This window comes from Postia placenta (assembly GCF_002117355.1).
Source record: "Postia placenta MAD-698-R-SB12 unplaced genomic scaffold POSPLAscaffold_5, whole genome shotgun sequence".
In the NCBI taxonomy this organism is placed as follows: domain Eukaryota; kingdom Fungi; phylum Basidiomycota; class Agaricomycetes; order Polyporales; family Adustoporiaceae; genus Rhodonia; species Rhodonia placenta.
In genome coordinates, this window is record NW_020169836.1 from 453,315 (window position 1) to 471,704 (window position 18,390).

Here is an 18,390-nt window from a genome sequence, read left to right on the forward strand (position 1 = left end):
AATATTTTCAGATCATGAGCGAGTCAAACGCCATCCATGAACCGTCGCGCGAACCTCTTCCGCGCCAGGATCGTCCGGGAACATCGGCTATGAGCAGAGTTAGATAGCCACCGTACAACAGTGAGAACTTGAGCTCTGCGCACTCCACGTCCTTCAGATCGTAACTACTCACCGGGAACGTCTGGGTCAATACTTCCTCACAAATCCAACCACGCTCCTGCGCCTTGCTGAAGAACTCCATATCTCTGTGGGCGAGGTGGGGGCGATGATGGGTATAGAAGACAAGAAGGCAGGGTTTTTTTGCATCGCCTACAGACACATTGTCCTCTGACTTTGACTTTTCTGGCGGAGAAGGTCTCAAAACCTGTTCACACGTTTTAAGCAGAGCATCGTGCTGAACAATGTGGTCAGTTAGGAGAGTCAAGTCGAGTTTCGGTGGCTTACCTGAGAGTGATTGAATACGAGATCCGACATGATGATCAAGTCAAAGCCCCTGGAAGCCTCCGTCTCCGGTAGCATCTCCATAAGGGGTGCTACGGGATGGCCCCAGATGTAGCCTTTCACATGTACACGGGGTAATGACTCTGGTGGTACGTTCGTCTGGACATTGTGAGCGAGGTTCTCAAGGAGTGCAGCATCCGGGTAGTCGGTAAGAACCACCTAGGGTTTGAATAATGAGGGCGAGCGAGTTCGTAGAAGCATGGTAGCTGACCATTCCAGCATCATTCTTAGCCGTAACGATCCCAGGTAGCCCGCCCCCTGCACCGAGCTCGAGAACGGTACGATCATGATATAGCTGAGGCCGCTCGTCTAGATATGAGGCAAATGCTCGCGAGGCATTCCATCTACGACGCATGAGATACTTTGTTGAAGAAGATTGCAGAGCTCTGTACCCACAAGTAGTGGCCCCACAGCGGATGGGAGCCAACAAGGCGGATTTCAATCGATGACCAAGTTTGATTCTTCGTTGTTTCGTCGCCTGGAATATCTTGATTGCGTTTATATATTGCTGTCGTAGGTTCAGGTGTCGGCGGTCTGGGTGGTTCCTGAGGCAAAACTTCAATTTCGAGGAGTTCAAGTTCGATTATGAGATAACACTGACAGTGAAGACGGAATCGAGCGCGAACTCTTCCTCTCCCTCCGAGTCAGACATATTTTTTGTTCCGCAAAATGGTCGATAATATTCACCGCTTCGTCGAGCGCAAAGTACCCACCGAGACAAACCAAGTACTTACTGATGCGGACTTTTGAGACAAGTGGTTCAAATTTGTGCGGATCTAAATAGCAGATCTCGATCGATCACACAATTTCCTTTTTGGATGCACATGTAATTTCTAAAAATCAAATGTGTCGATACTTACCGAAGTAAGGAGATAAGTTACATCATCGTAATACTTGTCTAGCCGACAACTAGAGAGTCATGGCAGCAACATGTCCCGGTCCAACCAAGCTCTAATCGTCCGCTTCCTCCGACAGCGTTAGTCGTTCGTGGCACAACCGCGCAACGGCAGCACCGTCGATGGGAATCTCGTTACCCTGGAAGCCCTCAGGGTAATTGACCGGGGGCACGTCAGGACGCGTAAAAGCCCTGGCATCCATCAAACGTTAACTTCGCCACACAGGTTAATGAGTCCGACGTACCTATCATTCCAGAACCCGTAGTGCACCATGCCGAGCGCCCGTGTGGTGTATTCGTAGTCGTGTGCAAAGCCTTCGGGGTAGAAAAATTCCATGACTGTCGAGCGCGGCGTCGGCCGCATCCAGACAAGGGACGTCAAACCGTTCCCGTGCACGCCCATCATGATCTAACCGTTTACGATAAGCTAAGGTTGATGAGTCGGCACGCATAAGCTTACCGTGGTCCGCCCAGAAAGCTGGAACTGCTCGATGCGCGACAGCTTGTCCATGCTCACAATATTGATCTCGTAGCCGTATTTGTCGCGCAAGCCATGCAGCTCGCGCACGAGCCGATCGTGATGTTCAGGGATCAACATGCGGCGACCCCAGTCCTGCCGCGAGACATATGTGATAACCGGGTTGCTCGCGACGCCCTTCACCGATGCGGCGCCCTCGTTTTGTGAGAGCCCTGCGAATCCCACGACGGCGTTACGGACCGTGCTCCACCAGTTCACGCTCCCAGGCAGCGCGAACGGATTCGAGGCCGTGCGCTGCGTACGCAGGAAGTTGTCGCCGTGCATGGCTGCAGCACGGTCTGCAAACACGACGCGGTCGAACACGAACACGCGGCCCGTGTCTGCGCGTTCCTTCCAGTCGTTCATGAACTCCATCGAGATCGACGGGAACGAGCTGCGCAGGATGAACTGGTTCATCTCGGCGTAGTCGCGCCAGTTGTTCGCATCCAGGTGGGCGAAGATCATCCGGCGAGGTGCCGGCAGAGACGTTTCCCCTGTCGGTGGGATACTAGGATCAAGAGAGGAATAGGTGCGCCAGAAGCCGAAGAATAACTCTGCGGCCCAGTGGTAGTAGTGGGTGATGCTGAAGGAATGTTAGGAAGACGGCCCAGATGCGCTCACATCACGTACAATTGTTTTGGGTCATTTGCCAGCCACTGGGGGTAGCTACGGTGAGTGAGGGAACGACAACGCTGTGGTAACCTGAAGAACTTACCGTCACGCCATCTAATCGTTCTGCACTTGGGCCGAAAAGAAGCCGAGCCTGATTAGTGCTCACAATACGCATCTCTTTGTCAGTAGGGATCCGTTCTGCCTCAGCAATCGGCCCATTGTTGATGAAGACCGCTGTCGAAGTTATTCGACTGCGGTCGGGTATTGTTTCAGGTGTGTCCGTCACAATGTAGACTGTGCCATTCAAGAGGTATAGTCGGTCAAAGATTGACCACCCTGCAGGTGAATCAGCAACGCGTCCGAATCAATATTCTCAATGCGCAAATAGGGCTTCAAAGCGATTCCCGGGAGCGACAATGGCATGAAATGCATTTTGACGATGTAGAATAAATACGGCGTTCAACACCTCATTTAGCGAGGTGCACTAAGATCAAATCGCATGGCGACTCGTTAGGCATAGCACTGCCAACGTCTAACAAACGCAATACGACTTAAGAACACACACACTCCGGGCAATAAACTATGCCCAAGAGCCTGTATCAAAGGCCATGCGACTTACCGGGCACATGGACGACTACTTTCGTCTCCGGTACTTGGCCAAGACCCCATACGAGGGCAGGATTTAGAGACTGCAGGGTATATTGAGACTCAAGTGTCGGCGTTAGTGCCTCTGAGCTCTTCGTAGATTGCAAGTAAGCTTTGGAGAAAGTAAGAGCATCTCCTGCACTTGTTGGGAGGTTTGGTGTGACGACGAGCAGCAGAACGAGTAAGACCGCTAGGAGAACAACCTCGCGCGCAGTGGGCGCAAGCGGCGGCATCGTCTTGAGCACTACGGCTTATATTAGTGTTGCCAGGTTTATTGTATGCAGATTGTTACGGCTTGGACTAACAAGAGTCTCCAGTTAACCGAAAGCCGGTCGTAGAAGGTGAAGGCTGCAGCGATGGTGTGACACACCGTGGCAGTGACCCAGCAACGCGACCTGTCACGCGTTCAGCACGCGTCTTGTCATGTCGTGGGCCTTGGTCCGGGCAACATACAGCATCATGATAATGTTCAAGGCATACTTCTACATTTCCTCGGGGGAAAGTACGGATACATTATAACTGACGCATACGCAGAATGACTACAGATGCGAGGCTTAATTAAAACGGCTCCTCAGTGGGAAAGAACGTCGGGTCATAAGGAATGCAAGGTGTGTGGTCGTTCATGGACCTCGTACATGTAGCTGCTCCGCTGGTGCTACAAGCTGGCACGCAACTTGAGTCAAGGCAAATATCGCAAAACGTCAGTCGATGCATACCTCGAGCCGTTGGCTTGACGATCAGGGCAATAGACATGGCGTGGTAGTCTGGTACTGGGGCACACGGTCAACATGTTATTGTAGGCCCTTGAGGCTGAAACATTCTCACCTGTACAGATGTGTGGAACGCTCAGGGTATACAGGTGAACATAGACCACTGGGTTGTGGGCGGTTGGTCCGTAGTCACGCTCGGTTGGCTTTTATCCGTCGCGCAAGTTGCCTGTGCGTACCGAAAGCGCAGAGCAACCCCGGACAGCCTGGATGAAGTCGTGAGGTCCCCAGGCAAGTGAAGAGTCGTTATTATGCATGTATCGATAATCTAACGATACCACTAGACGAGGTGCTATCGATCGTACAGCCGGCGCGTATAACGCCCTGGGATACAGGGCTGACGAACACAGTCCTTACGTATTAATCTCTTGGTAGCAATGTCCATAAACAGGACGAAACACCACTTCAAGAGCATCGTCTCTTGCTGAGATGAAGCCCCCCTCGTGACATCTTCGGCCTTCACTTCGGCCGACGTTCGTCGCAGCAAGACAATTACCTCAATCTCTAGTCGCCGTTATCCTACATGGAACGTTCTTAAGACAAAGGACTCGCCGCGACCCTCGGATGTGGTGCTGTATTTCATCTCGGGGGAACAGCACAGCCAAGTCGCTACGTCACGTTGGGGTATCCGTGCCTGCTAGGAAAGACCACCCATCTCGACCAGCGAGGCTGCCGCATGCAACATAAGAGGACAACACGACTTGAGCAGAGTTCCGATTGGGTCGAGACGGGATGTATCTAGCCTCATGCATGTCGTACACTTTTCCGCAGCCTGATCAAGGTCCGACTATGCGAGGCTTCGAGAAGGTCTGCATTGCGTTTGAAATGGGAAACGGTTGTACCTTTGTACCTGAACTGCGGCTATGATAGCTTGTCCGAGGATGGAGGTTACATACCGGAACTCGTCAAAGGTGATAAGTCAAGCCCGAGGCGATGGCGCTCATATACAACACATTTGATCGGCAAACTTATCTTCATTCCTCGAATCACATATTCTCTTCCATACTGACTTCAGGCGAACTCTCACTAGCGCCTATGCTTAGCCTGCGCTTCACCAACCTAGCACGTACATCAGAGCACTTGTGAGCATCTTCCAAAATGGCTCCGCAGTCCACACGCACCGTTCAAACACCACCAACGGGCTCTCTGCAGCGTTGTCAATGCGCTCGTTCCCAGGGTTCCGGGCGTCCGCAGAAGTCGCGTATCCTTGCAGTGGCACCCAACTGCTCAATGGACTCGTCCCGGGCTCGTACGTCGCTTGCGCAACGTATAGCAGCAGCCCATCGGACTTGATCTCCGCCGGGACTGTTTGTAGCTGGATGAGGGGCGCCGGCGCTGCATCGAGATCCATCGCGGGTGCATCATGCTGATCGGCACTGGGAATGGAGACCGAAACACAGCGCGGAGCGCGCGTCATGGGGATCAGTGCGTTCGCGAGGTGCGAAAGGGTAGTGTTCGTGTGATATGGAATGGGAAGAAGGGTGTTGGGGTGCGGAAATTGGTAACGAGATGACTCGCTAGAGGACTTTGGTGCATCCTGTGCATGGAAATCAGCTGCGCTGGGTGGGGGCGGGAACGGCGTGAGCTCAGAGAGGCGCGTGTCTCGCCACCAGAACCTGAAGGGTGTCTCGCATTCTCCGACGTCTTGACCTTTCCACTTGAGGACGTCAAGCACGTGCAGGATGCCGTTCTCTCGCCAGTTCTCGTCCAGGATGCAGTCAAGCACCGTCTGAGGTGGGAGCGGAGACGGGAAGGGCTTCATGAGGGGTTTGCCAAGCACTCGGGAGCGTAGTGTCAGATTGGGAGCTATAGATAGTTTTCAATTATGCTTTGCGAGTAGTGCGCGGGATGTAGGCTCACCTATACCGGCGATCCCAGAGGTATGGTGTGTGACAGCAAGACAGCGCTTGCCAGCGGGTACGGGTGTGACGGCGACCCAGCCGGTTTCGATGTCCTCGGGTATACCGTCGTGGATTGGCATGATAATTTCCGCATCCTCGATCATCTCGAGGAGCTCTGCGTACATGCACTTGTCTGCCCAGCGGCCGAGATTCTTGTTCTTTGGTCCTTGCGCGTCTTGCCGCGCCTTACCCTTGCGCTTCTTACCTCGCTTTTTTTCTTTCATCGATATGTCTTTCGTCTCCGACGAAGATTGAGTCTGTGCGGCGGCTGTGCTGGAGAAAGTAGTCTCTGAGAGACCTGACGACGGAAGCATGCTGGCAAAGGAGGAAACGCCTTCATGAACAATCTCGGGTTCGTGTTTTGCGCTGTCGTCCTCATCTGCCTCCTCATCGGACGGACCAAGGGTGAGATCGGCGAAAAAATCTAGTTGTCTGGTGGAGTCAAAACGCTCTGCGCGACGCTACGGAAATCAAGTGTCCTTTAGCACCGTCCAAAACAAAGTGGATATGGATAGCGCACACGTTTCTGTTCTTCCAACGCCTGTCTCAAATCTCAGCGTGGCCAGCATATAAGAAGAGGCGTGTGCTCACTTTCTGTCTACGGTGCTCCTGCGATGTCAGTGGATTTATCACAGCCGCAGGAGGCACCTTGTAGCTTGTTTTTCGATCGTGCGACATGGTCTGTTTCTGACAACAACAGGGTTTGAGCGCTACATTTGATAACATCTGCTGAGCCTCATCACCTTGATGTGAATAAATGCAGCAAATGGATCTGGGCAGAATCGTCAAGTGTGGGTTACGATGCAACTATCAACACAAAGTTTGACCTTGTCGTCCACCCTGGCGTGAGTGATCACTGGCCGTGGGACGCCACCGCAGGGGTGTATGTGTGTAAGGTCAAGCGGTTAGCGAGTCACCTTTACGCGCGACTGTGAGTGTTACAGAAGGTTTCTACCATAAATGTGATCAACAGACCGTGAAGACGCACTACTTCAGAAAACTGATATGCTGCTCTAGCGAACGCCTGGAATTGAAAGCATTCGTCCCTTGGCTTGCCACTGACGCGATCGGCACGTGCATCCCCGGCTCCTGATTCGCTGGCGAGCGACGCGTCGTATTGATGTTATTTGTTTACAATATATGTCGATCCTAACTTGCCAATCATCACGACCTCTTGCTTACCGAACCGTTGGGTGTCTACTCAGATTTCTGAGCAAGCGACATAGTTCGCATGACATGAAGCTTTGCATTTGATTCATTTGTTAAACTCAGCACAACCAACCGGGCGAGTACGGGGAGGTGGCCGAGGGCAAGCATCTCATGGATTGTTCTCTCGGTGGTGGAAGGCAGGCATGAGAAGCCGCAAGGCACCTTATATGTACTTTCTATGCTCACCAACGAGGTACGTGGAACACGCAGAGCTATAAAAGGGAATCTCAGTTTGATGACCATCGTACGTCGCCATTGACTACACCAATACCAAGCCCGAGGCCCATCGTTTCGCGTCTGGTAGGTGAATGTCTCCTGATCAGCGGCTGCTGTTGCACCAGTCGGTTCCACCTCGTACTCGCTCATTGGTCAATTTGCAAGGCAAGCCCGAGGGCATCCGCGGACTGTCATCCCTGCAAGGGGAAACACTGTTGAATCTTGATCCTAGTTTCACCTTCCTTCCCACTTCTGGGCTGTCGTTTCCCTAGCTGTGGCTTCCTTCGTGGAACACTATGGCACCTAGTGGGAGAGTGGTCTCACACTCCAGAGGGCGGATGCAATATGATATCGCAAGATCAGTTGAAAATAATGCTGGCAGCCCTGTGAAGGTGGCAGCTTTCGACAGCGACTTGGCAGCGAACTTTGTCGCGAGAAGGACATAATATGCAATCCAAGCCATCGTGCCCTGCTTGCAGACATTCCACGTGATGTGGCACCCGAAGACGGATGTCCTATCACGATGTGCATGCATCTCACGGGATCCACACTTGATCAAGAAGCTCGTTCGCTAACGTGGGGTACCCCGCAGAAATCTGTTTGCTCACCAGCCGACCATCTACGGTATTTGTAGACATGCCCCGTGGTTTTATTCGCAGGATCCTCCTCGCGCTGCTGGAATTGGTTTATAAAGTCTCATGACTCGGGAAGGACTTGCGTCCCCCAGCTTCTCGCCAGGCGATTCCTCTCATGCTGGCAGCAGTCTCGCCGTTTTGATCTCAACATCACGGCATTGGCTTCTCTCATTCAGTCATATCTTCGGCTGTTTTCATTTCGCACAATGCTGCCTGGGGACGCACGAGGGAAGAGTATCTCCAGCATTGCTGCGGATACCGAGAAGGATGTGGTCGAAGAGAAGATCGTGGCTGTCCAGGAGCGTGAGGCAACACCGTCCGACGTCACGGAGTCAGATTTCTACGCATATCATGAACGAAACCCCGGGCGTCTTATTCTCGATCCAGAGTGAGCCACATGTATCGTCATCAAATCCAGCGTTTGAACATTATGTTGCGCAGAGAAGCGAAGGTCGAATTTGGCGAGGAGTGTCTGAAAAGGCTCAAGCTCTCAAAGGACGGCTCGAAGATTCTATGGCCGCAGCCTACAGACGATCCGGAGGATCCACAGAACGTGAGTTGATTTGAGCTCCGCAAGTGTGGAGCTCCCCATGATCGCCCTTGGCACATCAGTGGTCAGATCGCCGCAAGAGCTTCCAGCTAGTGATCATTACCCTTGCTGCCATTGTTCCGGATTTCGACTCGGGTATCGGTATGTCTCACACACTCGCCCGATTTTGATCGTTTCTCATGTAAAACTTGCACTCGACAATAGGCATTGCGTCTCTGTTTCAACTGGCCAAGAAATTCAACACCACGACTGGTCTAATCAACGATGAAACATCGAAGTGCGCGATTTGTGGCGGTATTTTTAATGCAATTGAACATCTAACATCGCCTATGGCTTCATTTCCCGCTTCCATTCATTGCAATATCTTGCACGACAATGGGAACTTCTTGATGGTCTACGCTTCTATTGCAGTTGGAGCATATTCTTGCTTGGTACGTCGAAGTTTCTCATGCGCATCATGGCATATTCATTTAGTTCACAATGGCAGGTTGGGGTAGTATATTCGCTGTCATGTTGATGCGCCGGTATGGGAGGTTACCGATCCTGTTTTGGTCGCAGGCAGGTCTTTTCTGCGCAAATGTGTCACACTTAATGTCTTACGCTTCGCACATGTCCTTCGTGGATTGCAGCTCCTAGCCGTGTCCTTCCTGGTCGGATGCACATTCGCGCCGAATCTCAACACGTTTGCAGGCATGTTCTTCACGACAGCAGTAGACTTACAACTGAACGCTCATGGGATGCTGCAGCAATGCGCTGCTTGACGGCGTTCTTTGGGTATGTACTTGGTCTTGGGCCGTACTGCACATTTTGACGTTGATATCGTATGTGCTGCGGTTGATTAATACGCAGAACCTGTCCTCAGGTGGCGGTAAGTCGATCGATAATTTCTGCTCTTGAATAGTCGATGCATCTGCACAGGGATTATATACGGTAACGGACATGTACCCGTTCCATCTACAGGCGAGGAAGGTCGGTGAATTCTGAATTCATACTCCGTTTTCGGCGTTCTTAACCTCCTCTAGCTCAACATTTGGACGATGGGCTTCATTGTCTCGCCTTTTATATCGCCTTGCGTATTCGGATTCCTCGCTGCTCGTGCCAAGTATGTCCAGTTTTGTTCGTTCCGGTATCGGGCAGCATCTCAGAAGCTTGGTTATCGTAATGATCAGCTGGCGCTGGGCATATGGTATAGGGTCTATGTACGGAGTGTTTGTAGTATTCATGATCACATTCTTCATGGAGGAGACGTGAGTGTATATTCACTCCAAGTCCGAACCGTTGATACAATTGACTTACGATTTTATCCTCTCCCTAGACTATACGATCGCTCCTTACCAGACCCTCGGCCGATCCCTCGACCACGTTCCCGAGTGCTCAATCGTTTCCAATCTCTGGTGGGCGTGTCAGGCTGGCGGATGGCACAATACCGGCCACGGTGGCGTACAGTTGTATTCGGCTGTATCAACCTTATTTGGCGCCCACACATCCTGAGCATCCTGATCTTCGAGGTATACTGAAATGCAGGATGCAGTGAATTCATGCTCATAATAGTTTTTTTGTTCAGTCTATCATTTGGGGATTCACCGTTGGGATAAATGTACATCTGGTCTTTGTCCGCCCTGGATGCGATTAACTGACAGGTTGCTCATGGGACAGACAACAGAAACTGTTCTACTGTCGGAGCCGCGGCCCAAAGGCTATGGATTCAGCGAGTACGCGATTGCTGGCGCATACGCGACTCCGATCGTGCGTTGCGTTCGCATATTGGCACACAGCGTCATCACACACAAACGTTCTCATAGGTCGCAACGCTACTGGGCGAGCAGATTGGCCACTACCTCAATGACTGGATTATGGAGTTCTGTGTGCGACGGAACAAGGGAGTCTTCGAGGCCGAAATGCGTCTGTGGTGAGTTACAACATGTTCCCATTCATTGAGCGGGCCCGTCTTCTGAATTATATCCCTGCCATCTACTAAATCGATCTTCACTCAGGGCTTGCTACTTCGCGGTGGCCCTGTACGTGCTAGGTTTTGGTGTGCTTGGATCTTCCATGCAGCGCTTGAATATCGCCGGACTTGTCATCGGCTGGGGCCTTGCACAATGCGTAGTCGTGTTCAACACCGTAGCAGTCTGTGCGTCCTTCCTCCTCCTTCGTTGTTTCCTTTGTCTGATAGCAATCCAAGATGCGTATTGCAACGATTGTTTCCCTGGCAGCCAGGTACGTTCGGCAATTAATGATGCAAGCTCAGGTAGATTGTGACGGTGACCTCTAGGGCGAGATATCTGCCCTGGTAAACCTCTGTCGCACTCTTGGTGGATTTAGCGTAGCGTTCTACCAAGTCCCTTGGGCCACACGAAATGGCCCTTTGCAGACATTTGGCGTGGAGGCAGCAGTTGTTGTAGGATTATTTTTCCTAATTGTCCCGGCCCTGCAATACAAGGGCGCATATCTCAGGGTAAGCAACGCACCATGACTTATATAGAGTCACGTACTGAAATTGTCTTCGCAGGCGAGGTTTTCAAAGTGATGTCCACCTTTGTATTGCATCTGTGGCAGTGGCGGGTCTTAGTTTTGGAAGAAAATATTGCCTTACCAACGCTTTGACTGTTCTTTGAGGCCTCAGCTTTTCCCTCGTATTCAACGCAATATCTAGAGCCCAGATATGTCAACGAGATCCGCTGCACTCTTCTGCGCTAGTCCAAACAAATATTACAGAGAATACACGCAGGATGTAAGCGTTAGTAAATGCACAAATAAGCGACAATAAGAAGGTCGGCCACCTTATGGAACTTATTACAGGATATAGATAAACCATTAATGCTACTGATCGGCGTTCTTCCGTCGACTAAGCGGTCGGTTTCTCTAGATAGCACAGCAAACGGGTCTTAGGCAAACCACCGGGCATCCAGAGAAGGCAAATGTGGGGAAAACCTTTGATACTATTTTTCGCTTGAAGGAGTATATGGTACGTATTCTCTGGACAAGGTAACTCATAGCGAATGTATAAGAGGTCCCGATGAGGATCACAATGTCATGTGCGACAGTATGTGCACAACATCGTCTTGCGATTCTATGATTGAATATGTTTCTTCCGGTTCGAATGCAATACGCGGGATCTTTTTAGTCCATTTCTCCAGGGCAAGTTCGAGCTTCGCAGCATTGGATTGGCCAGGCATCCATAAGGGATGCAAGATGAATTCTCGTACTCGCTCCTCGGTGATATCCTCGCGTGTCACCACCGGTTCAAGCACGGGCCAAGGGAAATTCACGAATTCGAATGAGAAGGGCTTGCACGGAGCAAGACTTTCAAGCTGCATCCATTTGTAGTTGTACGTCGAAAACACCTTCGTGAGTCGTTCTTTCTCTCGACGAGCACGCCTGGTGGTCTCTTCCTGGAACTGTCGCTGCCGTGCTGCCGCCGATTTCCATCCTGCGGCTTGTTCGGCGTTGAGCGTACCCAAAGCAGCTCCACGCTCCATCGTGGACCGCGCCCTAGCAAACGCTACGCGGTTGGCCTTGCTAGCTTCTATCTTCTCCAGCTGACGAATGAAGTGTTTATCCTCCTCATCGAGAGGACCGTTAAATCTGACACCGTGTGCCCAACGCATGGGAGCCTTGACAGTCGAGTGCGAGCCCGTGGAAGTAGATGGTGCAGTTTGTGGAGTATGCTGAGCGGTCGTGCGCGGAGGCGCCAGCTGCAGCATAAGAGTGTCATCCCGATTCTCAGGTGTGGCTTTGGGACGCGTCATTGGGGTGGCTGCCGCCGAGGCCACATTCATGATAGACTCGTTGTGGGTGGGCGAGCCCATGTGGTAGTCAGGCAACCTAGAACCAAGTGGTGATTTATTTCCGGTCGGCATAGGATTGGTCCTAAGCCTCCAGGGGCGCGGTGGAGGACTCGGATATGGGCGCGGGCGATTAACGCGAGGCTGTTGTCGATGCATGACGAGGAGGCGAATAGAAATACGTCGGGAGTCAGGGTATTTATTAGATCCTAAGCAATCAGCCACAGGAGTTAGCGGAATTGCTGGAACGAAGACGACGAGCGCATTAAGCACTCGCGCTCCCTTGTGCTTGTTCCCCTTGTTCTTCACAGAATAAACGCTTGCTCCGAGGCGCCTGGGAACAGTGTTGGTATCAGAAGTTCGGGACTCAGGGGCGCTGCCGCGCTTAGGGGCACGGGATCACGATATTGACAATGACGACGGGTGGCTCGACTCAACGGTGGCGTCAAGCAATGCGGCCACGTGCCAAAGCAAATGGTTTGGGACTGAATATGGAATGGATTCCCTCACAGTAACATCAATATGAACGTAAATAGCAGGGCGGGCAGGGGAGCATTGCCTTTCAATGGTCTGGAAACTTCAACTATGGTGGCAAGATACAGATCAATGTCTCTGGGAACGGCCCAAGTGTAGCCTATCACAGCGGCTGGTCCCCGCTTTGAAGGTCCGGGCGGCAGGCTACGCTTCCGGAGACAATGTGGCGACAAAGACAATGCGAAGGCACAAAGCGAGGATGTGGCGTCGTCGGGGCTTGGAGACATAAAAGAAGGCAAGGACAAACCAAGAAGAAAGCCTCTCCGAGCCGGCCATTCGACTGCAAGTATTCTCTCCATACATAAGGTGTGTCTGTCACGCATCCAGTTGGTGCCACTTCAATAATGTTTGTTAGGCTTCGCGCGATTGCCTCAAGCCATGGACGCTGACATCGCCATCATCACACCAACTCCAACAGGCCAGGGGAAGCGTACGCGCTGGATCCCGGCGGACTCCAGAATGGTGACCCTGCACCCAATGAAACGAATAATCCCGAATCGTGTGACTGGTGGTTTCCACTACGCGGACGAGGAGGCAGCCGCCGGCGAGAAGATGGCTGATGGTGCTTCTGAGTACGCGGGCGTAACACGCGTCCAGGACGATACCGAGGAGAACCCGCTCAGCGATAACAACCAGGATGAGAGCGACGACGACGACGATTCCGACTCTGGTGCATGTCGTGCACAGTCTCTCGAGGCCACGGAGCCCTATAGGACTGTCGCTTCCATTGGCAACTCAACGGAGGCGACCGCCATCTTTTCCTCTCAAGCCACAGTCAGGGTAGATTCTGTCGTTCGAACGCCCGGCAGGCCTCAGCTTCCGAGGCCCACGGCGCGCACATCATGCAAGCCTGAGTCCCATGTCGACGACAAAGCGATGGACACCGAGACGGAGACCAACTCTCAAGCCGACGACGAGGAGATATATGACTGCACAACGACCGGCGACGAAGACGAGTATATGGACGACTACACTGGGTCTGATGACGACGACGGCGACGAGATGGACCAACGTTCGGAGGCTGACACCGAGATGGCAGACGACCGGACGGAGATTGCTTCGCAGCCTTCTCAGGCAAGCATCATAGATGCTTCCCCAGCTGGACAGCCCCACGGTCCCGGCGAGTTGGGCCCCAGGCAACACAAACGGCAGCCCATGTCGGCGCGTGAGCGTTGTAACGCGGAGGACGGGGTCATCATGAAAATTTGCAACCCCACCAAAGAGCTTCGAAAGATACTATGGAGGAGTATTCCAGGGGTGCCAGAGCAATACATGCCATTCCCGGAGGACCACCCGCCTCCTGAGGTGGCGCACCCTCCGGTTCGCGCAACAGAGTATCGCGACAAGAATGACACAGTCTGCATCGACATCTTCGAGACGTCTCCCGAGATCCGAAACAAGATCCGCGAGCACTTAATGGCAGAAATTTGGCCGCAGAATGACGATAATGCCGAAGACCGAGACAAGGAGAACTTAGAGCCGCCGCCGACACATCGTCGCAGGTCGAGTTAGGCCGGCTCGTGCAGCTCTAACTCACAGAACATGAGCGGGCTCGATAACATGGCCTAGTCGGAGTGCGTCGCATCCTGAAAGCAAACGACACAAGGCATGAGAGATGTCCCATCGGGCAAGGCTATGCCTAAACGTCACCTAAGTTGATAGCAGACACCGTAGCCCTCTCCAAGGAACCTGATAGAAGGTAGCTTTCGCCGGCGAGAATGTACATATCCTCTTATTGCATCACGAATGAGTTGGCATCGATAATCTGGAACAATTGTGAGACTGTGATTGAGGGAGCTATGTCTCGGAAGTTTGATGAAACGGGTAAACCTGATCCAGCCTTCCTTCTATTAGGTCTCGCTCACGACTGTGACGAGAACGAGAGAGAATTATCAACTCTGTATAAATTCTGTATGAACATAGAACCAAATAGCACTAGCAATACAACAACGACTGAATGAAGGAACCAAGAACGTACGTACGATGCAGTCATGAACGATCATAGATATACCCAGCCAGATCCACAAGAACGCCATCACTCTGCCTTCTTCGCGTCCGCAGTCGGTGCAGGGCCCTCTACCGCCTTGCGCCGCTCCAACACCTGGACCCACTTTCGTGGGAACCAGCCTTCCCGGCCATCACGCGTGCGGCCCTTCCACCATTCGCTTCCCTCGGGCTGTTGGAGGACGTGCATCAGCGGGACAGCTCACAAAGCGGATTCACAACACATACCTCGAGCCGCGGGTCCATCTCCATCCCCGTCGCTGGGTCCAATTTACCCATGATCGCGACGATTTCGTTTTCTTTGAGTGCAAGCTCCGCGGGCGTTGACGCCTCGAACGGATACAGTGCCCGCGCAAACGTGAGCTGCGAAGGGTCCAAGGGCGGCAAAGCGCCACCCTGCTGCTCGGCGAGTGCCTGCTGGCGGGCAACAAGTAGCCGCACGAGCCTGTGCATCGCGTACGGTATGCCAAAGATCGCGAGCAGGAAGATCACCAGCGGCTTCTTGCTTGCCTTTGGTGGCGGTGCGCCTCCGCTAACGGGCTGCACAGGACGGCCGTTCATGAACTCGCTGAACTCGCCGCGCATGCCGCCAGAACTGTGTCTGCCTGTGACGAGGTCGCGTAGCCAGCGCAACAGACCAAACAGCCCGAGCACACTCCCGAGCGCCGCGCGCAGCTGGCCAATCTGGTCGACGACGCCGACCATGGCAAAGAAGCTCGAGTGCGTCGCCATGAAGGTGCTCTCGAGCATCTGTGCGACGCCCCCGAAGGTCTGCACAATGGAATGCAGCAGCGCGAATGTATTTTGTGTCGTGCTCTCCAGAGTCTGCGTGAGCGTCGGCTGCGAGGGGTCGAATTGTCCTGGTCCTGGCATGCCGTAGCCGGGCATGCCGCCGTACATCCCGCCCATTCCGCCCATTCCGCCGTAGGAGCCGTATCCACCACCGTACATCCCGCCCATTCCTCCGTAGCCCATTCCGCCGCCCATTCCGCCGCCGTACATGCTGTTCATCCCGTAGGGTGAGTACGAGCTGCCGACCCGATTGTAGGGGCTGTATGATGAATATGGTGAAGAGTAGCCCGCTCCCTGGTTCATCAATGTCGCAGAGGGACTGGCGAGGCTTGCAGGACGAGCGGGAAGAGTTGGCGGGGTCGAGGTGGATGCGACTGGTGTGGAAGTTGTATTTGCTGCCAAGCTGCTCGCGCCTGCTGTTGTCATCGGCGTCGATGCAGCAGCACTCCCACGTTCCCAAGGTTTTGGAGGAGAAGGCATTGTTGTGCAAAAGATGAAAGAGAAGTGCAAGTGTTAGAGCAGAGCTTGATTAAAGGTAATTGTCGGAGTTTGAATTATCACTAGGAACCTGTACTTACTTATTTACTTACTTACTTACTTACTTACTTACTTACCATATCATTGCTAGCTTTCCTGCACCCGTCTTGCGAAGTTGTGACTTATATCGCGCTCCGCCATCTGCGAGCTTTATGTATAATTGTTTCAATCAGCTCACTACAAGTGTAAATGACGGATTTAGAGCGGCTCTTCTAGGTTGTTGCCGTGGGACCCCCCTCGTTCCTGTGTTAAGAGGAGCGTATCGCTGCAGACCGTTGCAATCAGGTTCACATACCATATCAGGTTTGTTCAGCCTCTCCTTACCCACAGTTTCACTGAACGGTAGATGTCACCATGCACGCAAGGCGTGCCACCTGCCGCCGTTCGCCGCAACGCGCAATGCTGTGACTCATGCACTTCTAAACCCTCCGTTCTCTAGGGTTTATTCAAAGGTGCGCAAACGTGTCATGATGTTCCATGATAAGAGCTATGCAATCGCCGCAACCCCGGACTGAGGTATTATACTGATTGATCGAATATACACAGGACTGCGTTCTGTCACGACTCTGCCATGGTGATGATAATATGCTACACGTTGTCCATCTCGTGGGATGCGGGTAGAGGTGATGTTTGCATTGCCTGACGATATTCTTTTAGCAGATTCCACGCATACGTGCAAAGTCATTAACTCACTGGGCGCATTCAGAAAGTACAAGATGGATATATCGGCGACGTACACGGCCCCTCAGGCGGGCACCCGACAATATCCGGGCATGGATGGGCGACATGAATCGTCGTTGTCGTAGGTGTAGGCTGAGGTCGGCCTGCGGTCATGCCCACAAACGCGATGAGCGGGACGATGACGATCGCTGTGCTGAAATACATAGTGGTAATATTGCGGTGCAGTGCAGCGAACGACGTTTGTAGGCCTGAAGGTTTGCGTGCTTGGACGAGAATGACGCACCCAAATGCCACACAGCCGTCTCTTATACGTTTCGCGACCGCCGTAGCGTCTTTGGCCCCGCCTCGAAGGCCCAACATCACCCAGTTGCGCTCCCGGGCCTGTTGTTATTGAAGCAGGCGCTACGTTTCGACTTGACGGCCGCGATATGGAGAACACCGCCTCCCGCCGCCACCAGCGCGAAACTATGCGATCCCCCGCGCCCACTCCCGCCGTGCCTGGGCGTTGCGCGCACATCAGCACTTGTGCCATTGACCGGCGACGGGGCCGGGTCTGGGATCGGTCCTATGCTCAAAAGGGCTAAAATCTGAATAGGTGCTGCTGCCGCCACCATTCTTGCCATTTTGTGCGTCCTCTCCTAGCCGTGGGGCTTGATGTTATGACAGCGCCTGCACCAAAAGGTCAAACCTAGTATTGCGAGTGCATCTGACGCGGAGAGGCTGACGAGCGCTCCATCGGTTGCTCACTGTTGACTTGTTTCTATCGATGATACCTGCAGCAACGGCGGTTCGTTGGCAAGTGCCACTGACGAACTGTGCGTTCTCAGCACTGCAGGGGATGATGAGTCGCTCAGAAATGGATCCGCATAACTGTACCACTCCCCAAGCGCTTTTGACAGGTTTTGAACGTGAGACACCGGGGAGAGCGGTAGTTGTTAACAGTTGTTGACTAGTTTCCGACATAACTCACACGAGTTTCCGGGCAGCGGCTAGACCATCCGTTCCGAGTCTTGCGCTTCACGGGACATCACTGGCGTACTGACAGACGATACTGGCTCAGATGCAGACAACTGTGCCATAGCGGATAGCATGTCTAATAGTAGGTTGCGGAGTCTCCAAGGGGCTCCTACATTCATGTGATTATCACCCCATGATGACCAGATCACCAAATAAGGCCCCAGCATCCTCATCTGTCTCGCTTTCATCCGACTTGCTGAGACCATCTACAGAGTCAGAAACCTCGTCCAATTTGTCATCAGAATCGGTAGTGTTCTCGCCAAACGCAAAGATGTCTCGCCACATAACGTCTGGGCCATATCATGATATTTTGAGTAGGATGAAAGAGTAGCACAGCGGTCTGGAAGGGCGTTTACGGCCCTGCGGAGTTTTGACATCATTGTATGTTAGCAACAGCCAAAATGATACCTCGAGTTTTCGACATAGACAATAACATATTTACAAAGACCTCTCCGTCAAAAATCTAAGAACTTGTCTGGGAACAATAATCCGCAAAGCTGTTTATGGGCAAGACTGGTCAAAAGCCTGCCCTCTCCGTATCTTTATAGATGCGATACCCTAGAGACACCACTCAGAGCGGAGCACAAGT

The 18,390-nt window shown here is 52.7% G+C and overlaps 8 protein-coding genes across 8 annotated transcripts; 2 read left to right on the forward strand and 6 right to left on the reverse strand.

Annotated features, from left to right (window-relative positions):
- Positions 1-12: 12 nt before the first annotated feature.
- On the reverse strand, positions 13-1,153 carry POSPLADRAFT_1055320 (hypothetical protein; the record flags this gene model as incomplete). The annotated part of the gene is made up of 6 exons (XM_024480628.1): positions 13-87; positions 173-394; positions 445-660; positions 713-845; positions 898-1,046; positions 1,103-1,153. The coding sequence occupies 6 exons, from the start codon at positions 1,151-1,153 to the stop codon at positions 13-15; spliced, it is 846 nt and encodes a 281-aa protein (XP_024340052.1).
- A 178-nt stretch (positions 1,154-1,331) lies between these two features.
- POSPLADRAFT_1073979 (hypothetical protein) lies at positions 1,332-3,403 on the reverse strand (the record flags this gene model as incomplete). The annotated part of the gene is made up of 6 exons (XM_024482657.1): positions 1,332-1,588; positions 1,642-1,805; positions 1,857-2,496; positions 2,544-2,569; positions 2,629-2,861; positions 3,145-3,403. 6 exons carry the CDS (start codon positions 3,401-3,403, stop codon positions 1,453-1,455), a joined length of 1,458 nt encoding a protein of 485 aa, XP_024340053.1. The 3' UTR covers positions 1,332-1,452.
- A 1,520-nt stretch (positions 3,404-4,923) lies between these two features.
- Positions 4,924-6,516, reverse strand: POSPLADRAFT_1140018 (hypothetical protein; the record flags this gene model as incomplete). Its single annotated transcript, XM_024485119.1, has 4 exons — positions 4,924-4,996; positions 5,059-5,743; positions 5,798-6,299; positions 6,430-6,516. The coding sequence occupies 4 exons, from the start codon at positions 6,514-6,516 to the stop codon at positions 4,924-4,926; spliced, it is 1,347 nt and encodes a 448-aa protein (XP_024340054.1).
- A 1,588-nt stretch (positions 6,517-8,104) lies between these two features.
- Positions 8,105-10,924, forward strand: POSPLADRAFT_1139517 (hypothetical protein; the record flags this gene model as incomplete). Its single annotated transcript, XM_024485047.1, has 19 exons — positions 8,105-8,286; positions 8,340-8,451; positions 8,511-8,589; positions 8,653-8,725; positions 8,860-8,879; positions 8,936-9,027; positions 9,078-9,142; positions 9,163-9,222; positions 9,298-9,316; positions 9,367-9,417; positions 9,471-9,550; positions 9,618-9,695; positions 9,764-9,956; positions 10,013-10,045; positions 10,105-10,194; positions 10,251-10,357; positions 10,443-10,582; positions 10,634-10,668; positions 10,724-10,924. 19 exons carry the CDS (start codon positions 8,105-8,107, stop codon positions 10,922-10,924), a joined length of 1,710 nt encoding a protein of 569 aa, XP_024340055.1.
- A 550-nt stretch (positions 10,925-11,474) lies between these two features.
- POSPLADRAFT_1045641 (hypothetical protein) lies at positions 11,475-12,260 on the reverse strand (the record flags this gene model as incomplete). Its single annotated transcript, XM_024478815.1, has 1 exon — positions 11,475-12,260. One exon carries the CDS (start codon positions 12,258-12,260, stop codon positions 11,475-11,477), a length of 786 nt encoding a protein of 261 aa, XP_024340056.1.
- Positions 12,261-13,148: 888 nt separating this feature from the next.
- Positions 13,149-14,282, forward strand: POSPLADRAFT_1140500 (hypothetical protein; the record flags this gene model as incomplete). Its single annotated transcript, XM_024485182.1, has 1 exon — positions 13,149-14,282. One exon carries the CDS (start codon positions 13,149-13,151, stop codon positions 14,280-14,282), a length of 1,134 nt encoding a protein of 377 aa, XP_024340057.1.
- Positions 14,283-14,805: 523 nt separating this feature from the next.
- Positions 14,806-15,776, reverse strand: POSPLADRAFT_1139918 (hypothetical protein; the record flags this gene model as incomplete). Its single annotated transcript, XM_024485097.1, has 2 exons — positions 14,806-14,946; positions 14,997-15,776. 2 exons carry the CDS (start codon positions 15,774-15,776, stop codon positions 14,806-14,808), a joined length of 921 nt encoding a protein of 306 aa, XP_024340058.1.
- An 814-nt stretch (positions 15,777-16,590) lies between these two features.
- Positions 16,591-18,086, reverse strand: POSPLADRAFT_1032950 (hypothetical protein; the record flags this gene model as incomplete). Its single annotated transcript, XM_024476898.1, has 6 exons — positions 16,591-16,742; positions 16,841-16,977; positions 17,068-17,165; positions 17,300-17,422; positions 17,532-17,613; positions 17,932-18,086. The coding sequence occupies 6 exons, from the start codon at positions 18,084-18,086 to the stop codon at positions 16,591-16,593; spliced, it is 747 nt and encodes a 248-aa protein (XP_024340059.1).
- Between the last annotated feature and the right edge of the window lie 304 nt (positions 18,087-18,390).